This window comes from Salvia splendens, chromosome 1 (assembly GCF_004379255.2).
Source record: "Salvia splendens isolate huo1 chromosome 1, SspV2, whole genome shotgun sequence".
In the NCBI taxonomy this organism is placed as follows: Eukaryota; Viridiplantae; Streptophyta; class Magnoliopsida; order Lamiales; family Lamiaceae; genus Salvia; species Salvia splendens.
Window position 1 is genome coordinate 45,026,348 of NC_056032.1, and position 27,254 is coordinate 45,053,601.

The 27,254-nt window shown below is 38.6% G+C and overlaps 5 protein-coding genes across 8 annotated transcripts; all 5 read left to right on the forward strand.

Moving 5' to 3' along the window:
- The first annotated feature begins 2,919 nt into the window (after positions 1-2,919).
- LOC121801713 (protein S-acyltransferase 21-like) lies at positions 2,920-6,754 on the forward strand. Its single transcript, XM_042201196.1, has 11 exons — positions 2,920-3,097; positions 3,177-3,250; positions 3,728-3,841; positions 3,922-4,048; positions 4,156-4,364; positions 4,471-4,539; positions 4,654-4,725; positions 4,807-4,935; positions 5,037-5,117; positions 5,236-5,442; positions 5,832-6,754. Exons 2-11 carry the CDS (start codon positions 3,206-3,208, stop codon positions 6,615-6,617), a joined length of 1,839 nt encoding a protein of 612 aa, XP_042057130.1. The 5' UTR covers positions 2,920-3,097; positions 3,177-3,205; the 3' UTR covers positions 6,618-6,754.
- Positions 6,755-7,101: 347 nt separating this feature from the next.
- On the forward strand, positions 7,102-10,164 carry LOC121801729 (MLO-like protein 9). The gene is made up of 15 exons (XM_042201197.1): positions 7,102-7,224; positions 7,418-7,475; positions 7,541-7,791; positions 7,879-7,995; positions 8,086-8,143; positions 8,240-8,331; positions 8,412-8,486; positions 8,566-8,654; positions 8,744-8,793; positions 8,870-8,910; positions 8,992-9,165; positions 9,247-9,282; positions 9,349-9,416; positions 9,501-9,561; positions 9,872-10,164. The coding sequence occupies exons 1-15, from the start codon at positions 7,102-7,104 to the stop codon at positions 10,160-10,162; spliced, it is 1,584 nt and encodes a 527-aa protein (XP_042057131.1). The 3' UTR covers positions 10,163-10,164.
- A 1,089-nt stretch (positions 10,165-11,253) lies between these two features.
- On the forward strand, positions 11,254-15,684 carry LOC121755188 (spliceosome-associated protein 130 A). The gene is made up of 3 exons (XM_042150479.1): positions 11,254-14,385; positions 14,611-15,102; positions 15,349-15,684. The coding sequence occupies exons 1-3, from the start codon at positions 11,380-11,382 to the stop codon at positions 15,484-15,486; spliced, it is 3,636 nt and encodes a 1,211-aa protein (XP_042006413.1). The 5' UTR covers positions 11,254-11,379; the 3' UTR covers positions 15,487-15,684.
- Positions 15,685-19,127: 3,443 nt separating this feature from the next.
- On the forward strand, positions 19,128-20,426 carry LOC121792604 (histidine-rich glycoprotein-like). Its single transcript, XM_042190616.1, has one exon. It carries the CDS (start codon positions 19,128-19,130, stop codon positions 20,424-20,426), a length of 1,299 nt encoding a protein of 432 aa, XP_042046550.1.
- A 2,238-nt stretch (positions 20,427-22,664) lies between these two features.
- LOC121755198 (dolichyl-diphosphooligosaccharide--protein glycosyltransferase subunit 1A-like) lies at positions 22,665-26,540 on the forward strand. Of its 4 annotated transcripts, none has more exons than XM_042150497.1 (11): positions 22,665-22,857; positions 23,351-23,395; positions 23,493-23,521; positions 23,620-24,120; positions 24,235-24,382; positions 24,454-24,630; positions 24,912-24,980; positions 25,070-25,159; positions 25,518-25,676; positions 25,771-25,995; positions 26,157-26,540. In XM_042150497.1, exons 1-11 carry the CDS (start codon positions 22,753-22,755, stop codon positions 26,346-26,348), a joined length of 1,740 nt encoding a protein of 579 aa, XP_042006431.1. In that variant the 5' UTR covers positions 22,665-22,752; the 3' UTR covers positions 26,349-26,540. The 4 variants fall into 4 exon arrangements, with proteins under 4 accessions (XP_042006431.1, XP_042006427.1, XP_042006422.1 ...); XM_042150503.1 differs by having other exon boundaries at positions 22,762-22,857; positions 23,489-23,521; XM_042150493.1 differs by having other exon boundaries at positions 23,489-24,120.
- Positions 26,541-27,254: the final 714 nt, after the last annotated feature.

Below are 27,254 nucleotides of genomic sequence, written 5' to 3' on the forward strand. Positions count from 1 at the left end.
TTTACCCCAAAAATACACACTTTCATCTATAAATACCCCCAATTTCACTCCCAAAAATTCACACTTTCACTACACAATTCTCATCATCATTCTCTCATCTCCATTCTCATCTTCAATCTCTCATATCCATTTTCATCTTCCTCTCACACCCTACAACACCACTATGTCCGGTAACGACGACAACCCAAGCGGCTCTCACGGTTGGAACCCCGAATGGTTCGGTTCGCAACCGTTTCCTAGTCCGGAAACGGAATATTCGGCCCCTCCTCTCACCCAAGATTCGGGCGTTCCGAGTGGCTACCGGCCATACCCAATCGACGATCAAGGTGCCTCCGATGGGCGCTACGGGTGGACACCGGAGCCTAGGCCTCGCGCCCCTTCCCAAATGCCGAATCCTCCATCTCGCGCCGGTGTCCGCACACCGTACTCACCGGCGGAGATGGAAAGATTGTTCAAGGCGTACTTGGAAATCTCCGAAGATGCGGTGGTTGGAACGAACCAATCCGGCGATCACTTTTGGTGGCGCGTCTCTAGCCGGTACAATGCACACCGGCCGCCGGGAACGATCGAGCGCAACGAGAGTATGGTGCGCAACTGCATCGGCCGAGCCAACGAAGAAATTGGCAAGTTCAACGGCTATTTCATCCAGGAGTCCCGGAATGCCGGGAGCGGCCAAAGCGAGGTCGACATCATCACCGCCTCGCTGAGCACCTACCAATCCATGAACGGTAAGTCGTTCAAATATCTTAACGTTTGGCAGGAGACGCGGACGCACCCGAAGTATAAGGGAGGCATAACATCCTCCTCTAGCGGCTCCTCCAAACGCTCACGGTCGGTAGCACTATCCGACTCCGGCTCGGAAGAAGTGGCTAGCCAACTCGCCGGAGCTAACTTGGGTAGCCCCGATGCCGGACCAAGCGGTTCCCGACGCCGACCGCAAGGTAGGAAGAAGGCGGCGGCCGAACGACGTCGCGCCGCGACTCCATCTGCCCCTGCTCCCGAACCCGCACCCTATGTTCCACCTCCACCCCCGAACAACTCGTTGTGGGCCCTTTTGGCCCAACTCAATATGGCCGATAGGTCAACTATGACCCCCACGCAACTTCAAACGCACGAGTCCATGATATTGGGTCTCCAAAAACAATTGGGGTTGGTGCCGCCGGATGCGTAGTCTTCCTCGGGTTATATTAGCCAATAATTATGTAATTTTTAATTTTTAGGAGTTTAATTATGTAATTTTTAATTTTTAGTATTTTAATTATGTAATTTTTAATTTTTAGGATTTTAATTATGTCTTTTTATTTTATTTGTAATTTGTAATTTTTATTGTGGTTTTTTTAATGAATTTTAGTATTATGAAAATGTTGTTGTGTAATTGAATTTTATATTAATTGTGCTCGTCCTTGCGGAAGAGCACAGTTGTGGGTGTTGTGCTCTTGCCAGAGAGCAGGCATGAATAGTACCGCCCGGGCCCACAACCGTGCCGCTGGCAAGAGCACGGTTGTGGATGCTCTAACTTACACAAATTTGACTAATCTCCAAAAATCTATTTTTGTTATAGCTTCTTGACATTCATTTCAAAATAAAGAGGAATTACAAAGACAGAAAAATGAGTCAATTGAAAACAAACCCATGCTTCTCATATTTAACTAATTAAATAATATAACGATCTTATAGTTTTTACATAAAACTACTAGAATTTCCCTATAAAATTTTAAAGTTATTGGTGACAAAACTATACTTCTAAAATAAATTAAAATGAAATATAGATTTAGGATTGAAAATTACCTCTACAAAATAGAACTAACGATAGAAGTATAACAGCTCGTGCAAAGTTGTTCATGGTTTGAGACTTAAATTTATAAAAAGTTGATGAATACTAATAGATGATTTCATGTTATTTATAGATGAGTGCCAACTTGCTTTCTTTTTTTTTTGTAAATTAAATAGTTTATGTGGAGAGGGTAGCAGCAAATTTAATGATTTGGCCTTTAAATTTGAAAAGGAAATACGTATTAAATGAGAGATATCACTGGCAATAAATTAATTATAAATATACTTATAATTTACATTCACAACGGTTACTTCTAAAAAGTATTATCTGTAAAAAAGAAATTGAAACTTTACTCTAATATTCAAAAAATATACTTATGATCAAAAGTTTTATATCTAAACTATATGATTTCTTGTTAAGTCATTATATTCGCATCAATGCAAGACATTTATACTTAAAAGAATGAAAAAGATTGTTGGGATTTTTAAGTTTTTATAACTATTTTTCGTACTCTCGAATCTAAAATTCCGGATCCGCTCCTGATAGTAAAGAATTGATCGAGACTAATATGGTAGTGGCCAAATAAGACGTTGACCCTAAATTGAGTCGAATTCTTTTGAAAAAATATATTGACATGGACTTAATAAGAGACAAAAAGTTTATTCTCACTTTGTCAATTTTTTCATAAACAAATTATGGCTTTAGCTTTATGGGCTTTGACCTTTTAAAAGTAGAATATTTTATTATAATTCCCAAATTTAATATAGATTATTTACCAAACAAAGCCAGTATATATCCAAGTTCAATAAAAGATTAAATCATTAAAGTAATAACTAATTATGATGCTTTTAATATGTTTGTTGCTATCATTCTTAACAATTTATAAGTTGACGACACATTAAGTAAATAAGATAAATTTGCTTTACTATTTACACCAGAAAAATAAGTTAATTAATTTATGTCTCTGTTTGGTGCTACATTTTGGGGTGAAAAATAAAATGTTACTCATTGACCATTCTTTCTCGAGAATAATAGTAAATGTGAGAATTACAACTAACAAATAAATACAGAGTTGGTGAAAATTTTAAATGAAGAAAACAGTCAATATTTTGTATTTATATATTCTTTTATTTTCCACACCTTAATGCAGGCTTGATTGCTCGATAATTCGAAATGCATAGCCCTAGATTTCTGAGTGAAAAAATAACTGAATGGGTCGTGTCAAAATGACATTTTTGCATATGGGTCAGCATTAATCTACTGAGGGATATTGGAGTTTGTGGGTTCAGTTATTAGTTCAATTTGCTTGAGCGGAAATATAAGGTTACTGCTATTTTGAATTAAGTCCAATTTCTTCATCTCTCTTTGAATTCTGGCATTGTTAAAGTTTGAATTTTTATAGAGTGTGAGTTTTACACTGCTTTTGAAATTATGGCGAGGCGTCATGGGTGGCAACTCCCTGCTCACTCCTTTCAGGTTTGAATTTTTAGTTTTTCTCTTTCAGTTTGTTTGAGTGCTTTTTCTACACTGTGATTGGTTGAGATTTTTGAATGTAGGCTTTATCTTTTGTTTGGTGAGAGTTTGAAATTTCCATCTTTACTTTTGTTTGGTGCTGATATTTACTGTGACATGCTTCCATTTTTGGGATTGTTGTGTTGATTTTCCATTTTTGGGATTGTTGTGTTGATTTTAGTAGTTTCCTTGTTGCAGTTACAGAATTGTGATTTATGATTTGGCAGAAAGTTTTTATTGATATATTTGGGATTTTGGATAATGCCTTTTTGAGCAAGTTTTGAAAATGATGTTTAAAGATTTTTGTATTTTTTGCCTATTTATATTGTGGGAAATGAAACTTAGTGATTTTGATGAATTTTAGTGGCATTTAATGTAAAATTATTTGGAATATGTATCTTGTTGAGTCCACATTCTTAAATCTTTTCCTTCCATATGCAGGTTGTGGCAATAATGGTTTTTTTCCTATTATCCGTCGCATTCTATGCGTTTTTCGCTCCTTTTTTGGGGAGGGAAATCTATGAGTACATTGCTATAGGCATCTATTCTTTTCTGGTAAGTGTGATTGAAGCTCAGTTTTCTTCTTTATTTTCGTTTGAATCTCAACTCTTAATCTCGGTTCAACATTTGTCCAGGCACTCTCCGTGTTTATACTTTATGTGCGATGCACGGCTATAGATCCCGCTGATCCTGGAATTCTCATTGAAGCAGACAGTGACAAGATGTCGCCGTGCACATCTCATGTTGGCACGGAGTTGACTGGTAAGTAACTTGAAGAGATGAACATACGAAGTGAAGGGTCTCTTTTCAGTGACCATGTTGCTAGTTTAGCCTAATCTTCTGGTAACAGCCTTGACTGTCGTGATTAGGTACGTTATCTGCAGCTGAAGAGCCCGGTAAATTCGTAGGGTCGAAGAATGGTGGAGCATCTTATGAACATGATTCAGGTTATTGTTCGAATGTCGGATGTTGCCTTTGCTATTGCCTTGTGAAGGAGGATTGTCGCAAGTATGAAAATCATCTAGAGGAACTAAATGACGAGGAGGAGGCTTTGTTCTGCACATTGTGCAATGCCGAGGTATGGTTTGGTAGTTTGCATTAGTAACACAAAATTTTGGGAGTAAGTTATATGATTGATTTCTAAAATGGCGGTAACAATTGCTGATTTAGTTTCCAATACTTAGGTTCGCAAGTTAAGCAAACATTGCAGAAGTTGTGACAAATGTGTTGATGGATTCGATCATCACTGCCGGGTGAGTAAAAGAGGTTCGACTTGATTAGATAGATAATGTCGTCTACTATGCTCTTATAGATTATCAAAGTAATATGGATCTTAACTTCGTGATTGATTTTTCCGTTGCTTGCAGTGGCTGAATAATTGTGTGGGCAGGAAAAACTACATATCGTTCGTTTGCTTGATGGCTGCAAGCCTTGCCTGGGTATGATCTTCGCTACTCTTGCTTGTATAGCCGATCCTGTTTCACCACTCGTCCAATTAACATATGCATTTCTGGTTCCAGCTCGTATTCGAAATCACAGTGGGGATTGCCGTGCTTGTTCGCTGTTTTATTGATAGGAAAGCTACTGAGGTCGCAATCGCTGACAGGCTCGGAGATGGATTTTCTCGCCCTCCATTCGCTACTGTGGTGGTATATTATAACAACCTTTTATATTTTATCTTCTTTTATGTAATTTGCTCGTTTATTTTGCTGCAAAGATTCAATAGTCGTCATGTTTGCCTCGTTTCCAGGCTCTGTGTATAGCTGTTTCCTTACTCGCGACGGTTCCTTTGGCAGAGTTATTCTTTTTCCACATCATTCTTATCCGAAAGGTGGGCCGTGAGATTTGATTCTTATTTGTGCTTCTTTTCTTGGCCTAACGAGACTCGCTCGTGTGTCAAATCGAAGGTGGCTGTGTAGTTATGGTATGTTCTTTTGCCTTTTTTGCAGGGTATAACGACGTATGAGTATGTCGTTGCCATGAGGAGCCAAAGTGAACCCCCCGAACCTTCTGTAGACGGAGGGGATCTGGAAAGCTTACCCTCTTCACCAACAAGCTCTGCTGTGACCGCCATTAGCGGTAAAAGCTCCATTGGAATGGGTCTGCAACGTAAAGGCGCTTGGTGCACTCCACCGAGGATATTTATGGATCATCAGGTAACAACGATGCTGAATTTTGACCTCGTTTCGTGCGTTCCATCTAGACATTGCCGATTTTTGGTGAAAAATGAGGTGTATCACATACCGGACTAGAAAACTCGTCTCAACACTTTGCTTGTTTGCGTTTTAATGATATGTTCGGTGACTAGGGACGCCATCTTCGTGTGAAATCCGATTAGAGAGCACTACGCGAATCTGTTTGTCTCTTTCGTAATGTTTGAGAATCTGTGATTCTCAAATGAATACTCGAAGCCTGATTTATTGTTTGTCGTTGGATCTTTTATCGCATTGAACGTGGAGTCGGTTGTTTTTCGTCCGATCATTTGTCGTGTTGATTGTGGATCAGATTGTTTTTTGAAGTTTCCTGTTGCCTTGTTGGTTTGCAGGACGAAATCGTGTCTCACCTTGAGCCCGGTCGGCTACCATCCACGGTCGATCCGGATCACGTTGTCCAACCCGACAGGGGAAAAAAACCGTCACAGCGACCCATCAGAATCAGCGCGTGGAAGCTGGCGAAACTGGACTCCCACGAGGCAATCAAAGCCGGTGCAAAAGCCCGAGCATCGTCCTCCGTCCTACGCCCCATCGGTTCCCGACCTCATCCGTACGACGGCGACCACTTGTCGAGCACGACCATGAGCAGCCCTGCTAGCACGAGACACGGATACTACGAGACCAACGCTCGAGCGGGCACGTCCCGGTTGTCGCCGGCGAAGAGCTCGTACCCGCCGAGCCGAAGCGTCAGCAACCGGAGCAGCCCTCTCCCCGCGAACCTCACGCCCTCGCCGATGGGGCAGCACTCGTCGAACTTCAACCAGACGAGGAACAACAACAGCAGCAACAATAATGCGGGACCCGCAGACGGGGCGAAGTCCTCGGTGTTCTGGGATCCAGAGGCAGGGAGATTCGTCTCGTCCGCGACGAGAGGCGTCGGTGGCTCTTCTTCGTCCGCGACGACGGAGCTCACGTACTCAGGCCAGTCGATATTCTTCGGAGGGCCGCTCGTGAACGAGCAGATGAACAGGAGCAGGCGCTCGGCCGGGGCACCGCAACGGAGCTCGACGGCGAGTTACTACCAGCAAGGGAGATCGCAGCGTGGAGGGCAGCTTCCTGTGTTTGTGCCGAGTGATTCACAGCAGCAGCAAAACCAATATTCTTCAAATTTAGATTAGCATTTTGATTAATGTTTTCTGTTACTAATTTTCAGCAGTAGAGCTAGATAGTTACATTCATCATAATCCCTTTCACATGTCACGTCAACTTAATTTGCTGCAAAAGGAGAAATAGTATTATTACAATGTTTCAAAAATCATGTTAAATTTACAAAATTATACAGTAAATCTCATTATATTTTATGTTATTTTTAGTCACATTTTTCCTTTCTCACAGTGGCATTCTCGTAATTAAACCCCAACTCCATGCCCCAATAGTTGACTCACCCGGTTCAGTTCTGTTACAACTCCATTGAACCGGCCTTGCTCTTCCCTTAAAAAAACTCTTTTCAATTTACTATTATAAGATAACATGCCAAAAAATGATTCTTTCACATGGATTTTTATTCATTCCAACTTGAAAAAGACTTGAAAATCAATAAATTTGACTCTTTTTATTTCTTTCTTTCTTTTTTTTCCTTTCCTTTCTTGTTGGTTGTTGACTATGGGCGGAGGTGGAGGAGGGAAGGAGCTCGACGCCACCCCCACATGGGCAGTGGCGCTCGTCTGTTTAGTGATTGTTGTGATCTCCATCATATTGGAGAAAACTATTCATAAAACATCACATGTATTTTTGAATCCCTTTCTCCTGCTGAGTTTTTTTTACCAAAATCATGATTAAATGTTTCTTTTTTTTGGGTTCATAACAATTTTTGATGTTGTTTTGCAAGAAAATTATGAATCATTGTTCCATTTTTCTTCCACATCAAAATCTGCAATTGGAATTTTTGTTTTCCCTGAATTTTTGTTGGTATTTGCAGGCTTTTGAAAAGAAGAAGAGAGTGGCATTGGTTGAAGCTCTTGAGAAAATCAAAGGAGGCAAGACCTCTCTCTCTGTCTCTCTTTGAGTTACTCATCTTCCGTTTCTCATGTGCAATCTGCAGAGCTTATGGTGCTCGGATTCATATCCCTACTTCTCACGTTCGGGCAAACTTACATCACGCAAGTCTGCATCCCCGAGAAAATCTCAGAAACAATGCTTCCATGTGAGTTCAAGGAGAAGAATTATGAGGAGGGTGGTGGTGGTGCGGACGCAAAGGCTCCAAGTCAGGAGGCGGCCCATCGGAGGAGGCTCCTCTCGAACACACGAAGGATGTTGGGAGGAGGTGGTGACTCAGCCAAAAGCTGCCATGATGTAACAATGCCATCTCCTTTCAAATATATATGTGAGAGATTAATTGATCAAAATAGTAAAAATAAGTTTATGTTTTGAATTTGGTAGGGATATGTGCCTCTCATCTCTGTAACTGCACTTCATCAGCTCCACATCTTCATTTTCTTCTTGGCCGTGTTTCACGTCTTCTACAGCGCTATAACCATGATGCTCGGGAGGCTCAAGGTACGGTACGCCTAGTTGAATCTGCACAAATCTCACTCTTGTGATTAGCCTTGTTCATGTCGAACTTTAAGGATGTCTCCTTTGGCCTAGATTCGAGGATGGAAGGAATGGGAGAGACAGATTGCAGAGGAAACTGATGGAGCTTCTGGTATTTCAATCCTTGTTTTACGACAAAAAAGGAAATAAAAGTGAAAAACCAGTTCATAAACATGTGTTTGAACTATGTTTTCCTTGTTGTCTTAAGCTGATGCTGCTAGATTCCGGCTTACACATGAAACATCTTTTGTCAGAAGCCACTCGAACGCGTGGATGGAAAATCCCATCATATTTTACGTAGTACGGATGAAATTTTTTGCAAGATTTTTAATGCCCTTTTTGCATCAGCTCCATTGATGAGTTTGGAAGCTTGTTTTTAGGTCTGCTTTTTCCGACACATGCTGTATTCAGTTCAGAAGCCAGACTACTCCACTCTGCGCCATGGATTCGTATCAGTGAGTTTTTATGATGGAAAATGTGATGAGCTATGAACATTTTAGCATATGAACAAAATCTGCATATCTATATATATAGGTCCATCTGTCTCCTGGGACGAAGTTCGACTTTCAAAAGTACATCAAGAGGTCGTTGGAAGATGACTTCAAAGTGATTGTGGGAATTCCGTATGGTCGCTTTTTCTACAAATACCATTTAAGATCAGAAAATTTCATAGTAAAGTTACATGAGTAAACGTTCGTGTTGCCTGTTTCAGCCCGTATCTATGGATGATATCAGTCGTGTATCTGCTGTTGAACGTCAAGGGTACGTACGTTGTTCCTATTCTATTTCAAACTCAACATTGTTTTTTTGTCACACGTTCATCTGCAATGTTTTGCAGGAGGGCAGGTTATGTTCATAATGTCGATTTTCCCCCTACTGGTAAGGCAATGGCCTTAGAAAAGCATGGTTTCTTGATCATTTTATCAAATGTGACAGAAGCTGACTAGTTGGTTGATTAAGGTAATCTTAGCAGTTGGCACGAAGCTGCAGTCGATCATAACACAGATGGCAATCGAGATCCAAGAAAAGCACGCGGTAGTGCAGGGCATCCCGCTCGTGCAAGTCTCTGATAGGCATTTCTGGTTCAGCAACCCCACATTAGTCCTTCACTTGATCCATCTCACCCTCTTTCAGGTTTCCAGACTCGTTCCTCGTTCTCTTGAGGCACGTTTTCTTGATCTTCTTGAGACTGACTGCGTTTTCTGTTTCTTGCAGAACGCATTTGAGATCACATTTTTCATTTGGATAACGGTATGCACCCTCACTCTCCTCCTCACTCTCTCATGAAATGGCCTAAAACAGCCTCTTCTGATGCAGTATGAATTTGGGCTGCATTCATGTTTTCACAAATACTTCCTACTTGCTGTCATCAGAGTTTGCATAGGGTAAGTCCCTCGTTTCCGTGTCACACCAAACGTGCTTGAACGAGCTTTTATTCTGATTAACGGACCTCAAAATCTTCGCCTCAGGATAGGCGTGCAGATCGTCTGCAGCTACATCACTCTCCCCCTCTACGCCCTCGTCACACAGGTAACACAAGACTCTCCATTCACAATCAAGAAATAATTTTTTTCAAGAATACAAGAATCCCACCAAAATCTTGGCCTAGTATTCTCTAAACATGAAGATGGGAATCATGGGATCACACATTAGTTCAAAAAAACAGAAAAATGCGAAATTTCAAGAATCCCACCAAAATCATGGCCTAATTTGATTCAAACATGCAAAAAGATGAAATCTTTAGGTGTGATCACACATAAGTGCCCCCCCCCCAAAAAAAAAATCAAGAATCCAAACCACAAATTGGGCCTAATTTACTTCAAACTTGCACCTTTTACAGATGGGATCACACATGAAGAAGTCCATCTTCGATGAGCAAACTTCGAAGGCGCTCATGAGCTGGCACAACAAGGTGAAGAAGAAGCACGAGCACGAGAACGACCATGTCCCCATCCGCACAAAGAAGCTAGGAGAGAGCGACTCATCACCCGATCAATCTCCAAATTACCCAAGCGTCGGCCTGGCTGCAGGTGGTGCTGCCTTTGTTCTTGCTGAGTCGAGCATTGAGATGTCCGATCAGGACTCGCCTAAGGAACGGATGACCGAGATAGATCTGCTAACGGGGCCTTGATGACCGAGATAGGATAGGCTTGCAAATGTAGTTAGTACTTGGTAGTAGTTGTTTAAGTTCATCTTGTGAATGTGTTATTTTTTGTACTACAATTCTTTTAAGTTTTGGGAAATCACACATTCTTTAGTGATAATCCAAGAATCTGCTGTGATTGAATCAGTTGCATTCTTATCATTCTTCTACACCTCTTTCATCTTTTGAGATCAAACAAATCCTGCTTCATATCTTTGCCTAATTTTATTTGCATCTATTTAATTTGTTAGTGATGATTCTGAAAAATACTGTGAGCTGTTTCAAGATGGGATTTTTATGAGGTGAAGATTGCCAATTTAGTAAGCCTATGACAGATGAAAAATCAGTAAAATTGCATTTTATCTCTTATTAATATTCTCTTTATCTATTACAAATGATCTTGTATATTGTGCCATTGCTTTAATAATATAAAAGTGGTAACCAAAAAATAATTAAAATATTATTAATTAAAAGTAAATAAATATGACAGGTCTAGTTACATAATTAACTCTCTATCCAAAAGTGAGAAAATGAGCTTTATTAATATTATCTCCATCCATTAAAAATAATCTTGGATATTGTGGCACTGTTTTAAAGAAATGGGATATGGATCTGTGCTATTATTCTGCATTTTCTTGATTCAAGGTTTATTTTTTTCTTTATTTACTGTATTAGCTATTTTCTTCATTATGATGTTGAGATTCCATAGCTTTAGCTGTTTTGTGGAGTAATAGATATGATTTGTTTGTTTAGAACAATCAATCTGCATTGGCTAATGATGTGAAAAATGTGGCATAAAATGTGACAGAAGGTGATGTGAAAAAAAAATTGAATTAAAAACTATGTACATACTAAATATAATAAAAATGACATCAAATAATTAAAGAAACATTTCAAAATGAGACATTCAATAGGAGACAATGAAAAATACTAGTATTATCAAATCGAGATCAACATAGATAAATTAGCATTATTTTCTTTTGGAGTATTTGATAAATTAGCATTATTTTCCCTTCATAAATGTATGTTGAAAATCTCAAATTTTGGGGCATTAAATTCATTAGCCAAACGCGGTCTTAAATCAACAAAACAAGGAGCCAAATCTTTTCCCTCCTACTTCACTTCCCCAAATTCTAGGGTTTCTCTAAACCCTCACTCTCTCTCTCTACACTCAAATCTGACCTTCTTCTTCTCCGCCAATCACCATGTACCTCTACAGTCTAACCCTTCAACTATCCACCGGAATCCTCTGCGCCATAAATGGCAGCTTCTCCGGCGGCAAATCACAGGAGATCGCGGTCGCGCGCGGCAAGGTCCTGGAGCTTCTGCGCCCCGACGACAACGGTAAGCTCCAGTCTCTCCTCTCTGTTGAAATCTTCGGTGCTATTCGCTCGTTAGCTCAATTTCGCCTCACTGGTGCGCAAAAGGATTACATAGTGGTCGGGTCGGATTCGGGGCGCATTGTAATCCTTGAGTACAATAAAGAGAAGAATACGCTCGAAAAAGTTCATCAGGAGACGTTTGGGAAGTCGGGATGCCGTAGGATAGTACCTGGCCAGTACTTGGCAATTGACCCTAAGGGTAGAGCTGTAATGATTGGTGCGTGCGAGAAGCAGAAGCTTGTTTATGTTTTGAATAGGGATAGTGTAGCTAGGTTAACTATTTCGTCTCCGTTGGAGGCGCACAAGAGCCACACTATAGTTTACTCGATTTGTGGGGTGGATTGTGGGTTCGACAATCCTATTTTTGCGGCTATAGAACTGGATTACTCAGAGGCAGACCAGGACCCCACCGGTCAAGCTGCTAATGAGGCGCAAAAGCATTTGACCTTCTATGAATTGGATTTGGGGCTTAACCATGTGTCTAGGAAATGGTCCGAGCAGGTTGATAATGGTGCTAATATGCTTGTGACTGTTCCCGGTGGTGGGGATGGGCCGAGTGGCGTGCTTGTTTGTGCGGAAAATTTTGTTATATACAAGAATCAGGGGCACCCTGATGTGAGGGCAGTCATTCCGAGGCGTGAGGACTTGCCTGCAGAGCGTGGTGTCTTGATTGTCTCGGCTGCTATGCATAAGCAGAAATCCATGTTTTTCTTCTTGTTGCAAACTGAATATGGGGATGTATTCAAAGTGACACTGGACCATGACAATGATAGAGTAAAAGAGTTGAAGATCAAGTATTTTGATACTATTCCAGTCACATCTTCCTTGTGTGTCTTGAAATCTGGGTTTCTGTTTGCTGCATCAGAGTTTGGAAACCATGCCTTGTATCAGTTTCAGGCGATTGGTGATGATCCTGATGTGGAGGCTTCTTCTGCTACACTGATGGAAACAGAGGAAGGTTTCCAGCCAGTGTTCTTCCAGCCTAGAAAGCTGAAGAATCTTGTTCGGATCGATCAAATTGAGAGCTTAATGCCTATTATGGATATGAAAGTGTCCAATCTATTTGAGGAAGAAACCCCTCAAATATTTTCACTTTGTGGGCGGGGACCTCGTTCTTCTCTGCGGATACTGAGACCAGGTTTGGCTATTAGTGAAATGGCAGTTTCGCAATTACCTGGTGTTCCAAGTGCTGTATGGACTGTCAAAAAGAATGTGAATGATGAATTTGATGCCTATATTGTTGTCTCTTTTGCAAATGCCACTCTCGTACTTTCCATTGGTGAAACTGTTGAAGAAGTTAGTGATAGTGGATTTCTTGACACTACGCCTTCTCTTGCTGTTTCTTTGATTGGTGATGACTCCTTGATGCAAGTCCACCCTGGTGGTATCAGGCATATCAGAGAGGATGGGCGTATCAATGAATGGAGGACTCCAGGAAAGAGAACAATTGTTAAGGTTGGGTCTAATAGAAATCAGGTTGTCATTGCACTGAGTGGAGGGGAGCTAATATATTTCGAAATAGATATGACAGGGCAGCTGATGGAGATTGCAAAACATGAAATGTCCGGAGACATTGCCTGTTTAGATATTGCTCCTGTCCCAGAAGGACGACAGAGATCTCGCTTTCTGGCTGTTGGATCTTATGACAATACGATCCGCATCTTGTCTTTGGACCCCGATGACACCATGGACATTTTGAGTCTCCAGAGTGTTTCATCTCCTCCGGAGTCCCTACTCTTTCTTGAAGTTCAGGCTTCATTAGGAGGTGAGGATGGAGCAGACCACCCCGCTAACCTCTTTCTAAATGCTGGCTTGCAAAATGGTGTTCTATACAGGACGGTTGTGGATATGGTGACTGGCACACTCTCAGATGCTCGTTCTCGATTCTTAGGTCTCAGAGCACCTAAGCTGTTTTCTATTTTTGTGAGAGGGAGACAAGCTATGCTTTGCTTGTCAAGTAGACCTTGGCTTGGATATATACACCAAGGTCACTTCCTTCTTACCCCTCTGTCATATGAGACACTTGAATATGCTGCCTCCTTTTCGTCGGACCAGTGTGCAGAAGGTGTTGTAGCTGTGGCTGGGGATGCTTTGAGGGTTTTCACCATCGAGAGACTAGGAGAATCATTTAATGAAACTGCTATACCTTTGAGGTATACACCAAGGAAGTTTGTTGTTCATCCCAAGCGTAAGCTTTTGCTTATAATCGAGAGCGATCAGGGAGCATTCACTGCAGAAGAACGTGAAGCTGCAAAAAAGGAATCATTTGAGTCTGCTGGGATGGGTGAGAACGGAAATGCAGAGCAGATGGAGAATGGTGACGATGAGGAGAACAATAATCCTCTTACAGACGAACAATATGGTTATCCCAAGGCAGAGTCTGGAAGGTGGGTTTCTTGTATCAGAGTTTTAGACCCGAAGACAACACAGACGACCTGTTTACTTGAGCTTCAGGATGGTGAAGCAGCATTTAGCATGTGCACTGTCAATTTTCATGACAAGGAGTACGGAACTCTTTTGGCTGTAGGAACTGCAAAGGGCCTACAGTTTTGGCCCAAAAGATCCTTCGAGGCTGGATATATCCATATATATAGGTTCAAGGAAGATGGGAAGGTTCTTGAACTTCTGCATAAAACACAAGTGGAAGGTGTCCCTCTTGCTTTGGCCCAATTTCAGGGAAGACTGCTGGCTGGAATAGGACCGGTGCTTAGATTGTATGATTTGGGGAAAAGAAGATTGCTTAGGAAGTGTGAGAATAAGTTGTTCCCTAATTCAATTACATCTATCCAGACATACCGTGATCGGATTTATGTTGGTGATATGCAGGAGGTATGTCATCTGAACATCTTTATACATTAATTGGCTTGTTTGACAAAATTATAAAGTTTTATCCTTCAGTATGGAGGTTGCAAGTTATGTTCCTATTTTACAAATCGATACAGAGGGTGCAGATTCTACCCTATCCCTAGATGTATAGTATTAGAATGTTACTATATAGATCTAGGTGCAGTTTCTTCCAACTTATTCTAAATACCGTAATTGTTTGTTTTGCAGTCATTCCACTACTGCAAGTATAGACGTGATGAAAACCAGCTGTACATATTCGCTGATGACACAGTCCCCAGATGGCTTACTGCTGCACAGCATGTAGATTTCGACACCATGGCAGGGGCAGACAAATTTGGAAATGTTTACTTTGTGCGGTTGCCACAAGATGTCTCTGATGAGATTGAAGAAGATCCAACTGGTGGTAAGATAAAATGGGAGCAGGGGAAGCTGAACGGGGCACCAAACAAAGTGGAGGAAATAGTTCAATTCCACGTCGGTGATGTGGTCACTTGCTTGCAGAAGGCATCTTTGATTCCAGGAGGTGGGGAGTGCCTCATTTATGGGACTGTAATGGGGAGTTTGGGGGCGTTCCTCCCATTCACATCCCGCGATGATGTTGATTTCTTCTCGCATTTGGAGATGCACCTGCGACAGGAGTACCCACCTTTGTGTGGCAGAGACCACATGGCCTATAGATCTTCCTACTTCCCGGTGAAGGTGAGTTGGAAGATTTTTCCATCTCCGTCTGTCATGATTGCATGCGATTTGTTTTGTGCACGGTATACTGCTTACTGAATAGGGAGGGAACTAGACAGGGATGCTGCCTAGCTTATGTTACATTGATCAGTTTTCCTTGATGAACTCCTCACTATGTTTCGGTTTCACTCCACGTGGCTCGATGCATTGGCACCACTTCCGTCACATTAGTCTGTCTTGCTTGTTAACTCCACTCTGTGACTGCAGGATGTGATTGATGGAGATTTGTGTGAACAGTTCCCAACTCTGTCTATGGATATGCAACGCAAAATTGCGGACGAGCTCGATAGAACTCCAGGGGAGATCATGAAGAAACTGGAAGAGATAAGAAACAAAATCATCTGAGATTGATCTTCACGTTGATGACTCCTTATCTTTTACATCATTTGTATTTTCAGGCCTGTTGTTTTCCTTGTTACTAAGTATTTAGATTTTAAGGCATCATCTTGTTCATACAGTTGAGGTTTTTGCAGTTTCTATATCTTGTTTGTGTGACATTTGCCGTAATATTAACTTTTTTTATATACATGTTCTTTTTCAAAATAAACATCTCATATCTAAAAGAAAATAATTTCAGACTATACAAGTTTTAATGCGAAGTTAGTTAAGTAGGAGAGGTAAAGTGGTTAAAGGGGGGAGAAATTGAAAAAGAAAATGGCTTACAATAAGAAAAATTATACTCCCTTCTTCATTTCAAGATATTAAACTCGTATATCACTTTGGGTGTCTCAATATACTTGAGTCATTTCTATTTATGGTAAAAATTTAATTTATTACCAACTCCACTTACACCATTAAACAACACCTCCTGAATTCTTGTGTCAAAAGAAATGAGTCTAATATCTTGTGACGGAGAGAGTATTTATTTATAAAAAAATAATATATCTTTTATTCATTAGAATAATAATTTCATTCAATAACACTTTTTTCTAAACATAATAGTAACTTTTACTCAAAAATATAGTAGTATTATTTGTTACAAAAATAATAATTTTAATTGAAATAATTTAGTTTAGTAAAATAAGGTTTTAGCAATAATGAAATATGATGTGTCTTATTACCCACATCAAATTAACTATAATAGATATTATTAAATGTAAGGACAACATAATCCTTTCTGTCGAATTGAATGGAATTAAAACCATTAAAAAAATAATAATCAACAGGGATTTAGGCCATGCTTGTCAATTAATTTATCCTTTTTATAGTTAAGATCTGTATAATTATGTTCTATTATGATTTAAATGTTTATCAACAATATAATAGGGTAATACATTTGGTTAGGGAAATTAAATTTATGGCATTGCCATTAAGTGAAAATAATAATAATAGGTTATCATTGACCAACAAATTTATTCGACGAATACAACAAACTAGTAATCATTAGCATTATATGTTATTTTCTAAATAAGTCAAGATTCTATTACTAAGCAATCCAAATGTGTTAATCTCATTTTATAAATATTATTCTATGATTCAAATTTTCCAAACAAGGAAAAAAATTAAAATCAAGGGGCAACAATAATGGGAAAATAGGACATTAACTCCTATATAAAGCAATGCATGTATTACTAATTTTTCAAGCAACATTGCAAATTAACCAACAAAAATGTCAAATGTCTATGTTCTCTTGCTCCTTGGCTATTACCAATACCCTTTCTCTCGCTCATGAACTTGAAGGCGACATGATTTGGAATATCATTGGTTCACAAATCAAGCGCCACCACCACCACCATCATCACCACGAACACGAACACGAACACGAACAGAAACATGCTTACCCTCCTTCCCACCACGGCCACCACCATCACCACGCTCCATCTCCTCGTGTTCAGCACGCTCATCCTCCTCCTCATAACCATGCTGTGTCTCGACAAGCCCACCGCGCTCATCCTCCTCATCACCACGACCAAAGTCAATATGCTCATCCTCCAAGACACCATGGTTATGCTCCTACTCATCCTCCTCATTACCATGCTCCATCTCCTCAAGCCCATCCTCCTCCTCATCACCATGCTCCGTCTCCACATGCCCACCACACTCGTCCTCCTCACCACCATAGCCACGGCCAACATGCTCATCCTCCGAGACAACATGGTCGTACTCCTGCTCATCCTCCTCACCACCATGACCACTACCAACATGCTCATCCTCCAAAAAATCATGGTCATGCTCCTACTCCCGCTCCACAAGAAGCTCATTCTCAAAGACATCATGGCCATGCTCCTGCCCCTACTCTCCAACATGCTCATTCTCCAAAACACCATAGTCATCATCCTGCCTCTTCTCCTCAACTCTATTCATGAAAATTCAATCGCAATTTAGTTTGATGTTAGTCTTTGTTGAAGATTTTTGTGGAATCAGTTTGAATATTATGGCAATTTAGTTAGTTTGTGTCGACAATTTTTATGAAATCAATTTGAATATTTTGGCAATTAAACTGTAGGCTAGCTAATCTATGAAATTATAAATTTTATTCACATAAGTAATAACTTCTACTTATATGAACAATAATTTTTATATCAAATAACAATAAAATTTTGTTTATAAGAATAATAACTTTTATTCATTAGGACTATAACATTTAACTACAATAATTGTAACTATATTCATTAGAACAATAATTGTTATACATAAAAACAAGTAGTAACATTTATTTATTAAAATAATAACTTTCATTCATTTGAATAGTGATTTCCATTCATTAAAATAATTATACACAATAATAATAGATTTTATTCACAAAAATAGTAAATTTTATTCATGAGAACAATAGCTTTAGTTAACTTTTATTTACAAGAATAGTAATTTAAATTATTAGACCAATAACTTATGTACACTAAGGTGGCGTTCGGTTGCCATGACTAATATCATGAGACTATCCATCTATGATTAAGTTGTGGGATTATTTTAGTTGGAGTGGGGAGGCTATGACTAATTATCATGAGACTATCCATCTAGGATTAAGTTGAAGGGTTCAATCTTATGAACCAAACATATTACATATTTAATCATGAGATTTAATCTTGGCAACCGAACACCCCTAAAACAATAACTTCTTTTTATTAAAATAATACTTAACATTTTTCATTAGAGCAGTAAGTTTTATTCGAATAATAACTTTTAATCATTAGAATATGAAATTTGATCCGGAAAAAGCAGTAACTTTTACCTTCAAGAATGGTAACATTAATCATTATAACAAAAACTTTTGTACATTAAAACAATAACCTTTATTTATTAAAATAATAACTTTTCTTAATTAGAACAACAATATTTTTTTAATAAAAAATAATATACCTTTTTTGTTATTGGCCTCTAATGGAACTTTCAAAAAGTTAGATTTTTCCCACGAACTTTCAAATGGACAAATAATATCACAAACTTTACCCTCCAAAATTATTCTTAAATCCATTAATATAGCAAAAAATTATTAACTGATGGGAAATAACAAACTCGGGTAAAGTTTGTGATATTATTTGTCAATTTAAAAGTTTGTGGGAAAAACCCAACTTTTTGAAAGTTTCATGATATTAGAGGCCAATATCCCTTTAAAATAATACTAACATCTTTTATCAATTAATTTTATCGTTTTTATAGGAAAGATCTAAAGAATAATGCTCAATCATGGATTTAATGTTTTTCTACATTATAATAGGGAAATAAATTTGTTTAGGAAAATTAAATTTATGTCATTGCCATTAAGTAATAATACAATATCATTGACCAACAAACTGATTAATAGACATTATGTATTCTTTTCTAAATAATTTAAAATCCTATTACTAGCAATCCAAATGCATTGATCTCATTTTATCGATTTAGAAATTTAAATTATGAAAAAATAAATGTTATTATATGATTCAATCTTCCAAACACGGAAAGAGATTAAAAGAAAAGGGAGATAATATAGGATTTAAACTCCTATATAAAGCAATGCAGGTATGACTAATTTCTCAAGCAACAGTGCAAAATAACAAATAAAAATGTCAAATAGTATCTATTTTCTTATGTTGCTTCTTGAGCTCTTGGTTATTACCAATATCCCTTCTCTTGCTCATGAACTAGAAGATGATGTGATGTGGAATATCGGTTCACAAATCAAGCATCGCCACCACCATCACCACGGACACCACCATCACCACGCTCCACCTCTTCCTGCTCATCCTCCTCATCACCATGCCCCATCTCCACATGCCCATCCTCCAAGACACCACGGCCATGCTCCTGCTCCTACTCCTCAACATGCCCATTCTCCAAGTTACCACGGTCATGCACCCGTCCCAACTCCTCAATATGCTCATTCCCCAAGACACCATGGCCATGCTCCTGCCCCTACTCCTCAACATGCTCATTCGCCAAAACATCATGGTCATGCTCATTCTCCAAAACACTATAGGCACGCTCCTGCTCCTGCACCTACTCCCCAACATGCTCATTCTCCAAGCCATCATGATCATGCTCATGCACCTACTCAACACGCCCATTCTCCAAGTCATCATGATCATGCTCCTGCCCCTACTCCTCAATATGCTCATTCTCCAAGACAGCATGATCATGCTCCTGCACCTACTCCTCAACATGCTCATTCTCCAAAACACCATGGTCATGCTCATCCGCCAAAACATCATGGTCATGCTCATTCTCCAAAACACTATGGTCACGCTCCTGTACCTACTCCCCAACATGCTCATTCTCCAAGCCATCATGATCATGCTCCTGCACCTACTCAATACGCCCATTCTCCAAGTCATCATGATCATGCTCCTGCCCTTACTCCTCAATATGCTCATTCTCCAAGACAGCATGATCATGCTCCTGCACCTACTCCTCAACATGCTCATTCTCCAAAACACCATGGTCATGCTCATCCGCCAAAACATCATGGTCATGCTCATTCTCCAAAACACTATGGTCACACTCCTGTACCTACTCCCCAACATGCTCATTCTCCAAGTCATCGTAGTCATGCTCCTGCCCCTACTCCTCAACATGCTCATTCCCCGAGACAGCATGGTCATGCTCCTGCCCCTATTCCTCAACATGCTCATTCTCCTACACACCATGGTCATGTTCCTGCACCTACTCCTCAACATGCTCATCCTCCTAGACACCATGGTCATGCTCATTCTCCGAAACATCACGGTCATGCTCATTCTCCAAAACACCATGGTCATGCTCATTCTCCGAAACATCATGATCATGGTCATGCTCCGACACCTACTCCTCAGCATGCTCATTCTCCAAAACACCATGTTCATAATCCTACTTTTCTTCTCATCTAACTTCAAAAGAATAGTATCATTGAATAAAAATTTAGTTACTATTAGTTGTAATAGCTTCAAACAAATAAACTCTATTAAGTTCTTATATGGCGTAATATGTTTTTGACTAAGTTAGTTTGTGTTGAAGTTTTTGTGAAATCAATTTGAATATTGTGGCAATTGAATTAGTTTGTATTGATCATTTTTATGAAATCAATTTGTTAATTTTGGCAATTAAGTTGCAGGCTAGCAGCTAGCTATTCAATGAAATCATACGAAATTCTGCAGAACCTTAATTATATCATCTAAAGTCTAAACTAATTAATACTATATGTAAAAATCATTTTAATGAAACAATAGTACTATCTATCTATACATATATATAATAGGCGAGTTTTGGCCTTAATTTGAATATTTACGAATTATGGGCATAAATTTGAATATTTACAAGTTTTGAGTTATATTTTCAATATTTAAAAGTTTTGGAAAGTATTTTAAATATTAATGAGTTTTGGATAGTAGCTATAAAACATTACAAAATTTTCCCACTATTTTGCTTTTGTAACTGCTTAATAATTTATAGATTTGTATCAATTCATGGCGGTTACCAATTAATTTGTAGATTTATAGAAATATCCGTCCTCCAAAATTCAACCAATAATGTAAGAATTTTAGTCACCCAATTCATATTGGTGGAATGGTGTGGAAGTTGTAACTAATTTTTTTATTTAAGTTGAAAAATAAATAAACTTCATTGGAATTGTGAGTTGTTAAATATCTTAAATTATAATTAAATATAAAAAAATAAAATTAGAAGTAAAACGATTAGCAGAAAAAGAAAATTGAAATTGAGACGTAGTTTTGATAAACTGAATTATAGTAATTAACAAGTTTTTATATTGACAGTCATTTCTACTTTTTATTATATACTTTGTTAAAGCCCATGCATAGAATAATTTAAGAGATCATTATTTGCTGGAATCTACATAATAAATTTAAATACTATAATTCATCACTATTATGTTCTTAGTGTGATTATTATGTTCTTAATATTGTGATATTACTAGGGAAGAAAATTGAAATCATAGAGACAATATTTCACCAGTCTCTAGAATTTGGTGTGTGCATGTTTTTAGAACGACTAAACATATAGACAAATGAAATGTAACTTCCTTGGAATATGTTTACCATGATCGTATGATACGAGTGTTATTTCTTATTTAATTATATTTTTATAGTTATTTATCTAAAATCATTAATTATTATTTTTTCCCATGTAGGGTAATAGGATTCAATGATTGTTTCCCCGCATTTTACAAAATGAGCGTGAAGAAATTAGGGAAGGATAAATTGTTTCTATTTGTGAAATGTGAATGGGAAATTATATGGAGTATATATTTATATATGTGGATTTTTTATATTTTTTTTAGTTTACCATTTTTTAGTTGTATATTTAATATATTTTTTAGATTTTGCATTGATAGTATTTTAGTATGAAGTGTGTGCATTGTGAACTGTGAAGGATTGATATTTTTCTTTTTTGTAATATAAGTGTTGTAATTAACAAATACTCCTACTATTTTCTTATTCATTTAATTTAGTTTATCCACGCGATCAAATTAATAGAACAAAAATATTTTATCTCGCGCATGGGGCAGGTATTAATACTAATTATTTGTAAATCTATTCTTATATAAAAGGAGAGTTTTCTAAAATCTATACTTATATAAAAGAGTTTTGATATTCATTTCGTCCATGAAAAGTAGTATATATAAATTTTTGGGTTAGTATATTTTGTAAAGAATACAATAGGTCGTGTAACGCACGAGGTTGATACTAGTAAATATTAAATTTCGAAGTTAAAACCTTGTAAAATAACTCAGATATAAGTACGATTTCGTGATTTTATGATAATTCGCTTTTTTGTTGAAGATCAAGTAGCTGCATTGGCCTAATATCAATTTGCATCTTCGTCTCTAAATAAAAGGTTTCAAACTAAATAGATATAAAATAAAATAAATAACACTAAATGTAAATTACATAAAATATTGCGCACGGATGGTGCCTCCATTAACATAAAATATAACATTTCTCATTTTTAATAATTTCATATCAAAAGATATAAATTGAATTGTACCACTACATAATTTAAATTCAGTTACAAAATAATTACAAAAGGGAAAACGTTGTTACTGAATTTGCGAAATTAGCCGATATAACGTTGAAAGCGTTACCACAAAACGCGACAAGAGTCTGTTATCAGTTTCCACCTCCATTTTCATGTTCACTTCCACTCCAACCGCAGTGCTAATTCCGGCGACGCTTTTTAGAGAGAGAAACTGCACAAATGAATCGACTCCGCCGCGATCTCTCTCTACTCTTCATTTTCGGATTTTTCACGCTTTTCTCCAATGTCTGCTCCGATCTCGTGATTTCCAAATTGGATCGCCAGGTAATAATCGTTGCTCTTCTTTTCAATTTACAGATTAGCTGTGTTTTTTTTCTTTTTTCATATTTCTGTTTTGGATTCTCATTGTGGAAATTCAGTGATTTTGATAGATTTTTTTGTGTGTGGGATGGTTAGGTTTAAGAAGCTGGATGGAAAGATGTGTTAATTGTGTAAATTAATGAGCTAGGATTAATAATGCTTTCGTGTCTAGGGTTTTAGCTATTGCTATTTTTCCCTTTTGAGATTTGGCGTTCTTAATGAGAATTGAAGGAGGATATCAAATGGAGAATGCAGTGATGTTGCTAGGATATAAATATGAAATGATGACTTGCAATGTGAGCTGAATGTAGAAAGAATCATGTTGAATTTGTCTGCGAAATGAAGTTTAGGTATGCTTGCTTTTTTTTATTTTGTGGAGCTCACTGTGATCTTTGTTAGCTTGAACATCTAAAACTTATTGATGTCGGCTTGCTAATTTTCGATGATTTTGGTGCAGATCGATTTATCATCACAGATAGTTCGATTCACTACATCGCTCAAGGTACTTTTTACGCTGGTGTTGCTAGTGGTTCTGTGTTAGAGTTGATTGCTTTGCAATGTTGTGGTCCTTACTGTTGGTATTATCCTGGTCCAGCTAGAAAATAATGGCGTGGAAGCAGTATCAAAGGTTTTGTTGCCCTACCCTGAAAATCAAGCAAAGAACTTGGCTTTCCTGTTGGTGACAATTACTGAAGGGAAAGGAAAAACGAAAACTTCTTCTGACAGGTTGCCTGTTGATGTTATACACCCTGAAGGAATGCCGTCATTGACTTGGTATGCTGTCTCTCTGCCTAAGGAACTGAGTAAAGGAGGAAGCTTGACTTTGGAGGTTAAAGCAGTATTCACTCATCTACTGACGCCGTTCCCCGAGAAGATAACTCAGGCTGATGCTCAGCTAGTTGCCTTCCAAGATAGTGCACATTATCTCTCTCCTTATGCAGTGAAGGTCCAGTCACTCACTGTAAAATTACCTGAGCCAAAAGTTGAGTCGTATACAAAATTGGAGAATACCAAGTTTTCTGGTTCAGAAATAAAATACGGTCCTTATGAGAATATCCCTCCTTTCTCACTTCCAACAATTATAGTTCACTTTGCAAACAATAAACCATTCTCTGTTGCTCAAGAGTTGGTGCGTGAGATAGAGGTTTCCCATTGGGGAAATGTGCAAGTCACAGAAAACTATAACCTCATTCATGCTGGTGCTGAGCTTAAGGGAGAGTTCTCAAGGTACAGTAATACCCTCTATCAGGAGAATCTCTTTTCATGATTGACCCAACATGTTTAAGATAGCCTTCATTTTGGGATATTGAGAGTATTTATCTTTCCTGTCGGTGATTTCAGACTGGACTATGAGGAACGACCCCATGTTAGAGGGGCATCAGCACTAAGAAGTCTTGTCGCTAGACTACCAGCAAGAGCCCATTCTATTTACTACAGGGATGAGATTGGGAACATTTCTACTTCCAATGTATATAGTGATTCAGTAAAGGTGGGTCTTGATCCCCTCTGAAATGCTCTGATTTGATTTCCTTGATGTATAACCATTCTAGTGATGTGCAGACGCTTCTTGAAATCGAGCCACGGTACCCAATGTTTGGTGGTTGGAGAACAGCTTTCACAATTGGATATGGGTTGCCACTTCAAGATTTCTTGTTTAAGTCAGAGGGAAAACGTTTCCTAGATATCACGTTTGGTTGCCCAATGAATGATATGGTCATTGAAAATATCTACGTGAAGGTACTCTTTGATTCTTAGAATGGAACATAACTATTCTGGATTTTAATTGAACTAAGAAGTATGAATATGAAGTTAATGGTACGGTGCTGGCATAACACATAGCACCCATTTGGCCATTTCCCTTACTCGAACAAACTTCTATTAGTACTGTTAATATAAATTGCTAAAGATTTGCTTGCTTCTACATTTCTAGTGTATTAACACCCATGTGCTTGATTTCTTTCTTTATTTCCTTCTTTTGGTTATGATTAGTTGTTGAAATTGCTATTCTGCAATTTCAGGTCGTTTTGCCAGAGGGGTCGAAGGATATTTCTGTCGTGGCTCCATTTCCTAGCAAAGAGACTCGAGAGGTGCCACTAAATTTCATTTGAATCCATACTTCTTTCCAAGCAATTAACTGTACATCTGTTCTTTTACATTGTTTCTTGATCTGATGCAGGCAAAACTTTCACACCTCGACATTGCTGGAAGACCAGTCGTTGTATTGGAAAAAAAGAATGTTGTCCCGGAACATAATCAAAATTTCCAGGTAATTTGCTGAAATATTTTACCATATGAGAAAAATATACCAGTAATTGTGAAACTAAATTTCTCTTCAAATGGCATAAAAGACCAACTTCCATTGGAGAAGTCAGTAATAATCATCATAATCTACACATGTTCTTTCAAGGGGTCCGTTCAAGTGTGTTTGTTAGATGTAATATTTCGCGTCTCATTAGACATATAGGAAACTACTTGTTTGTGAAGAATACTATCTCGATGTGGACAATAACTACCATATCGCACTTAGTTTGCTCTCTTTTGCTAATTCAGTGTCTACCAAATGAGAATAATTCTCTCCCTCAGTTTCTCATTATCTAGATCTTTTTTTTTGGGGGGGGGGAAAGGTTTACTACAGATTCAGCAGTTTATCTCTCCTCCGAGAGCCATTGATGCTGGTTTTTGGATTTCTCCTCTTTTTTGTCGCATGCATAGCATATGTGCATGCAGACCTCACAATCTCCAAGTCTTCATCTTCTTATATAGCAAAACTTCAATGGGACGAGGTATGTTGATATTCTCCTCCTCTATCTTCGGGTGGTAAATAAATCGATATTGCCAATTCTCATACTCAGATTATTGATTGATTAAATTTTACAGGTCCAAACTGCAATCCAGCAGTTCCAGAACATCATGAACCGTGTATTGGTCATTCACAACAAGCTAGATGCCTCTCTGCGTGACCTTTCAAGGACAGGCGACGTTCAGGCTTGCAAAGCAGCACGCAAAACTGCAGACGCTTTTCTAAAGGAACTAACGAAGGAATTGAAACCCTTGTTGTCGTTCTTGCAATCTTCTCCGCAGGCGCTTCATATAGTGGCCAAGGTAACATTCTGCCATTCTGTTATTTAAAATTTTAGAGCTAATATATATACCTGCTCATTGCATATTCATGTGGTCCATCTCTTAACTCTCCGGAATTATAAGCAAATGAACGTGCAACAGATCCCGATTGGCTTGACTTTCTCTGATATGTACATACACAGGTGGAAGAATTGGTGGTGAAGGAGAAGGAGCTGCAAGAGAAGGTGATGCTGAAACACTCCATGGTCGTGGATTCTTATGAGAAGAAGTCCGGTGGTAAGGACATCGACAACCGCATCGCTGCGGTTCAGCAGAAAATCACACTCTTGAGACAGGAAGTTGATGATCTTCTTGAAGTAATCGACGAGATATAATGTAGGATGGAAATGAGATGAGATTTTAACAAAATAGGTGGTAGACATTTCATTCTCAATTTTTGCTTCAATTTTGTTGCGACTTAGAAACTATCTGCATTTATTTGAAGTTAAACTTACATAGGAGTATAACACAGGAATTTGTGCGGGATTGCAAATCTATACTAATCTAAAGTGACAGTTCGGTGGAAAGTCAAATTTACCCTTTTTGGCGGGAAAAAATTAAAGTATGTGAAAGGGCACTTTTGGTAAATCCAATTGGCTAAATGTTGTTTAAATATTACAAATAGTACGCTACTTCCAAGACTACATAGAGCTACGTGCATTTTTACAAATCTGTCAAAATAGAAGTTCATAGAAAGACACAGCTATACAAGGAAGAAAACATGGGGCAAGAAAAAAGAAAGAAAACATACAAACTCATAAATAAAATCACAATATTTGAATTATAATCAAATCAACCAAGAAAAAAAAGAGAGGAAGGAGAATAAGAGAAATGCCACCGCCGGCGGCGCCGCAGGTTAGGCGGCAGTGCAGACCCACCAAAATCCTCCGGAGCACACAAAACGATACTTGAATGCCGGAGCACACTACAACGACGCTGGCTGGCCAGGTTCTTGCAGGCGGTGAAGCAGGACGGAGGAATTGGCGAGGCAGAGCGGTGGAGCGGCGAGGAATAGCGGAAGTAGCGGCGGCGAGAAAGGCTGGTGGGCGTGGTGGCTAGGAAAGGCTAATCCCGCCGATTGAGAGAGAGAGATTGAGAGAGAGAGAGGGGGGGGGGGGGGGAGAGGCGGCTTTTTTAATCACGTAGGGTTTATAGGGAGTATTAGTTTATGTACATATTATTAGTTTATGTGGGAAAACATTTGTTGGATTTATAGTTTGTTGGATTTAATTGTTTGAAAA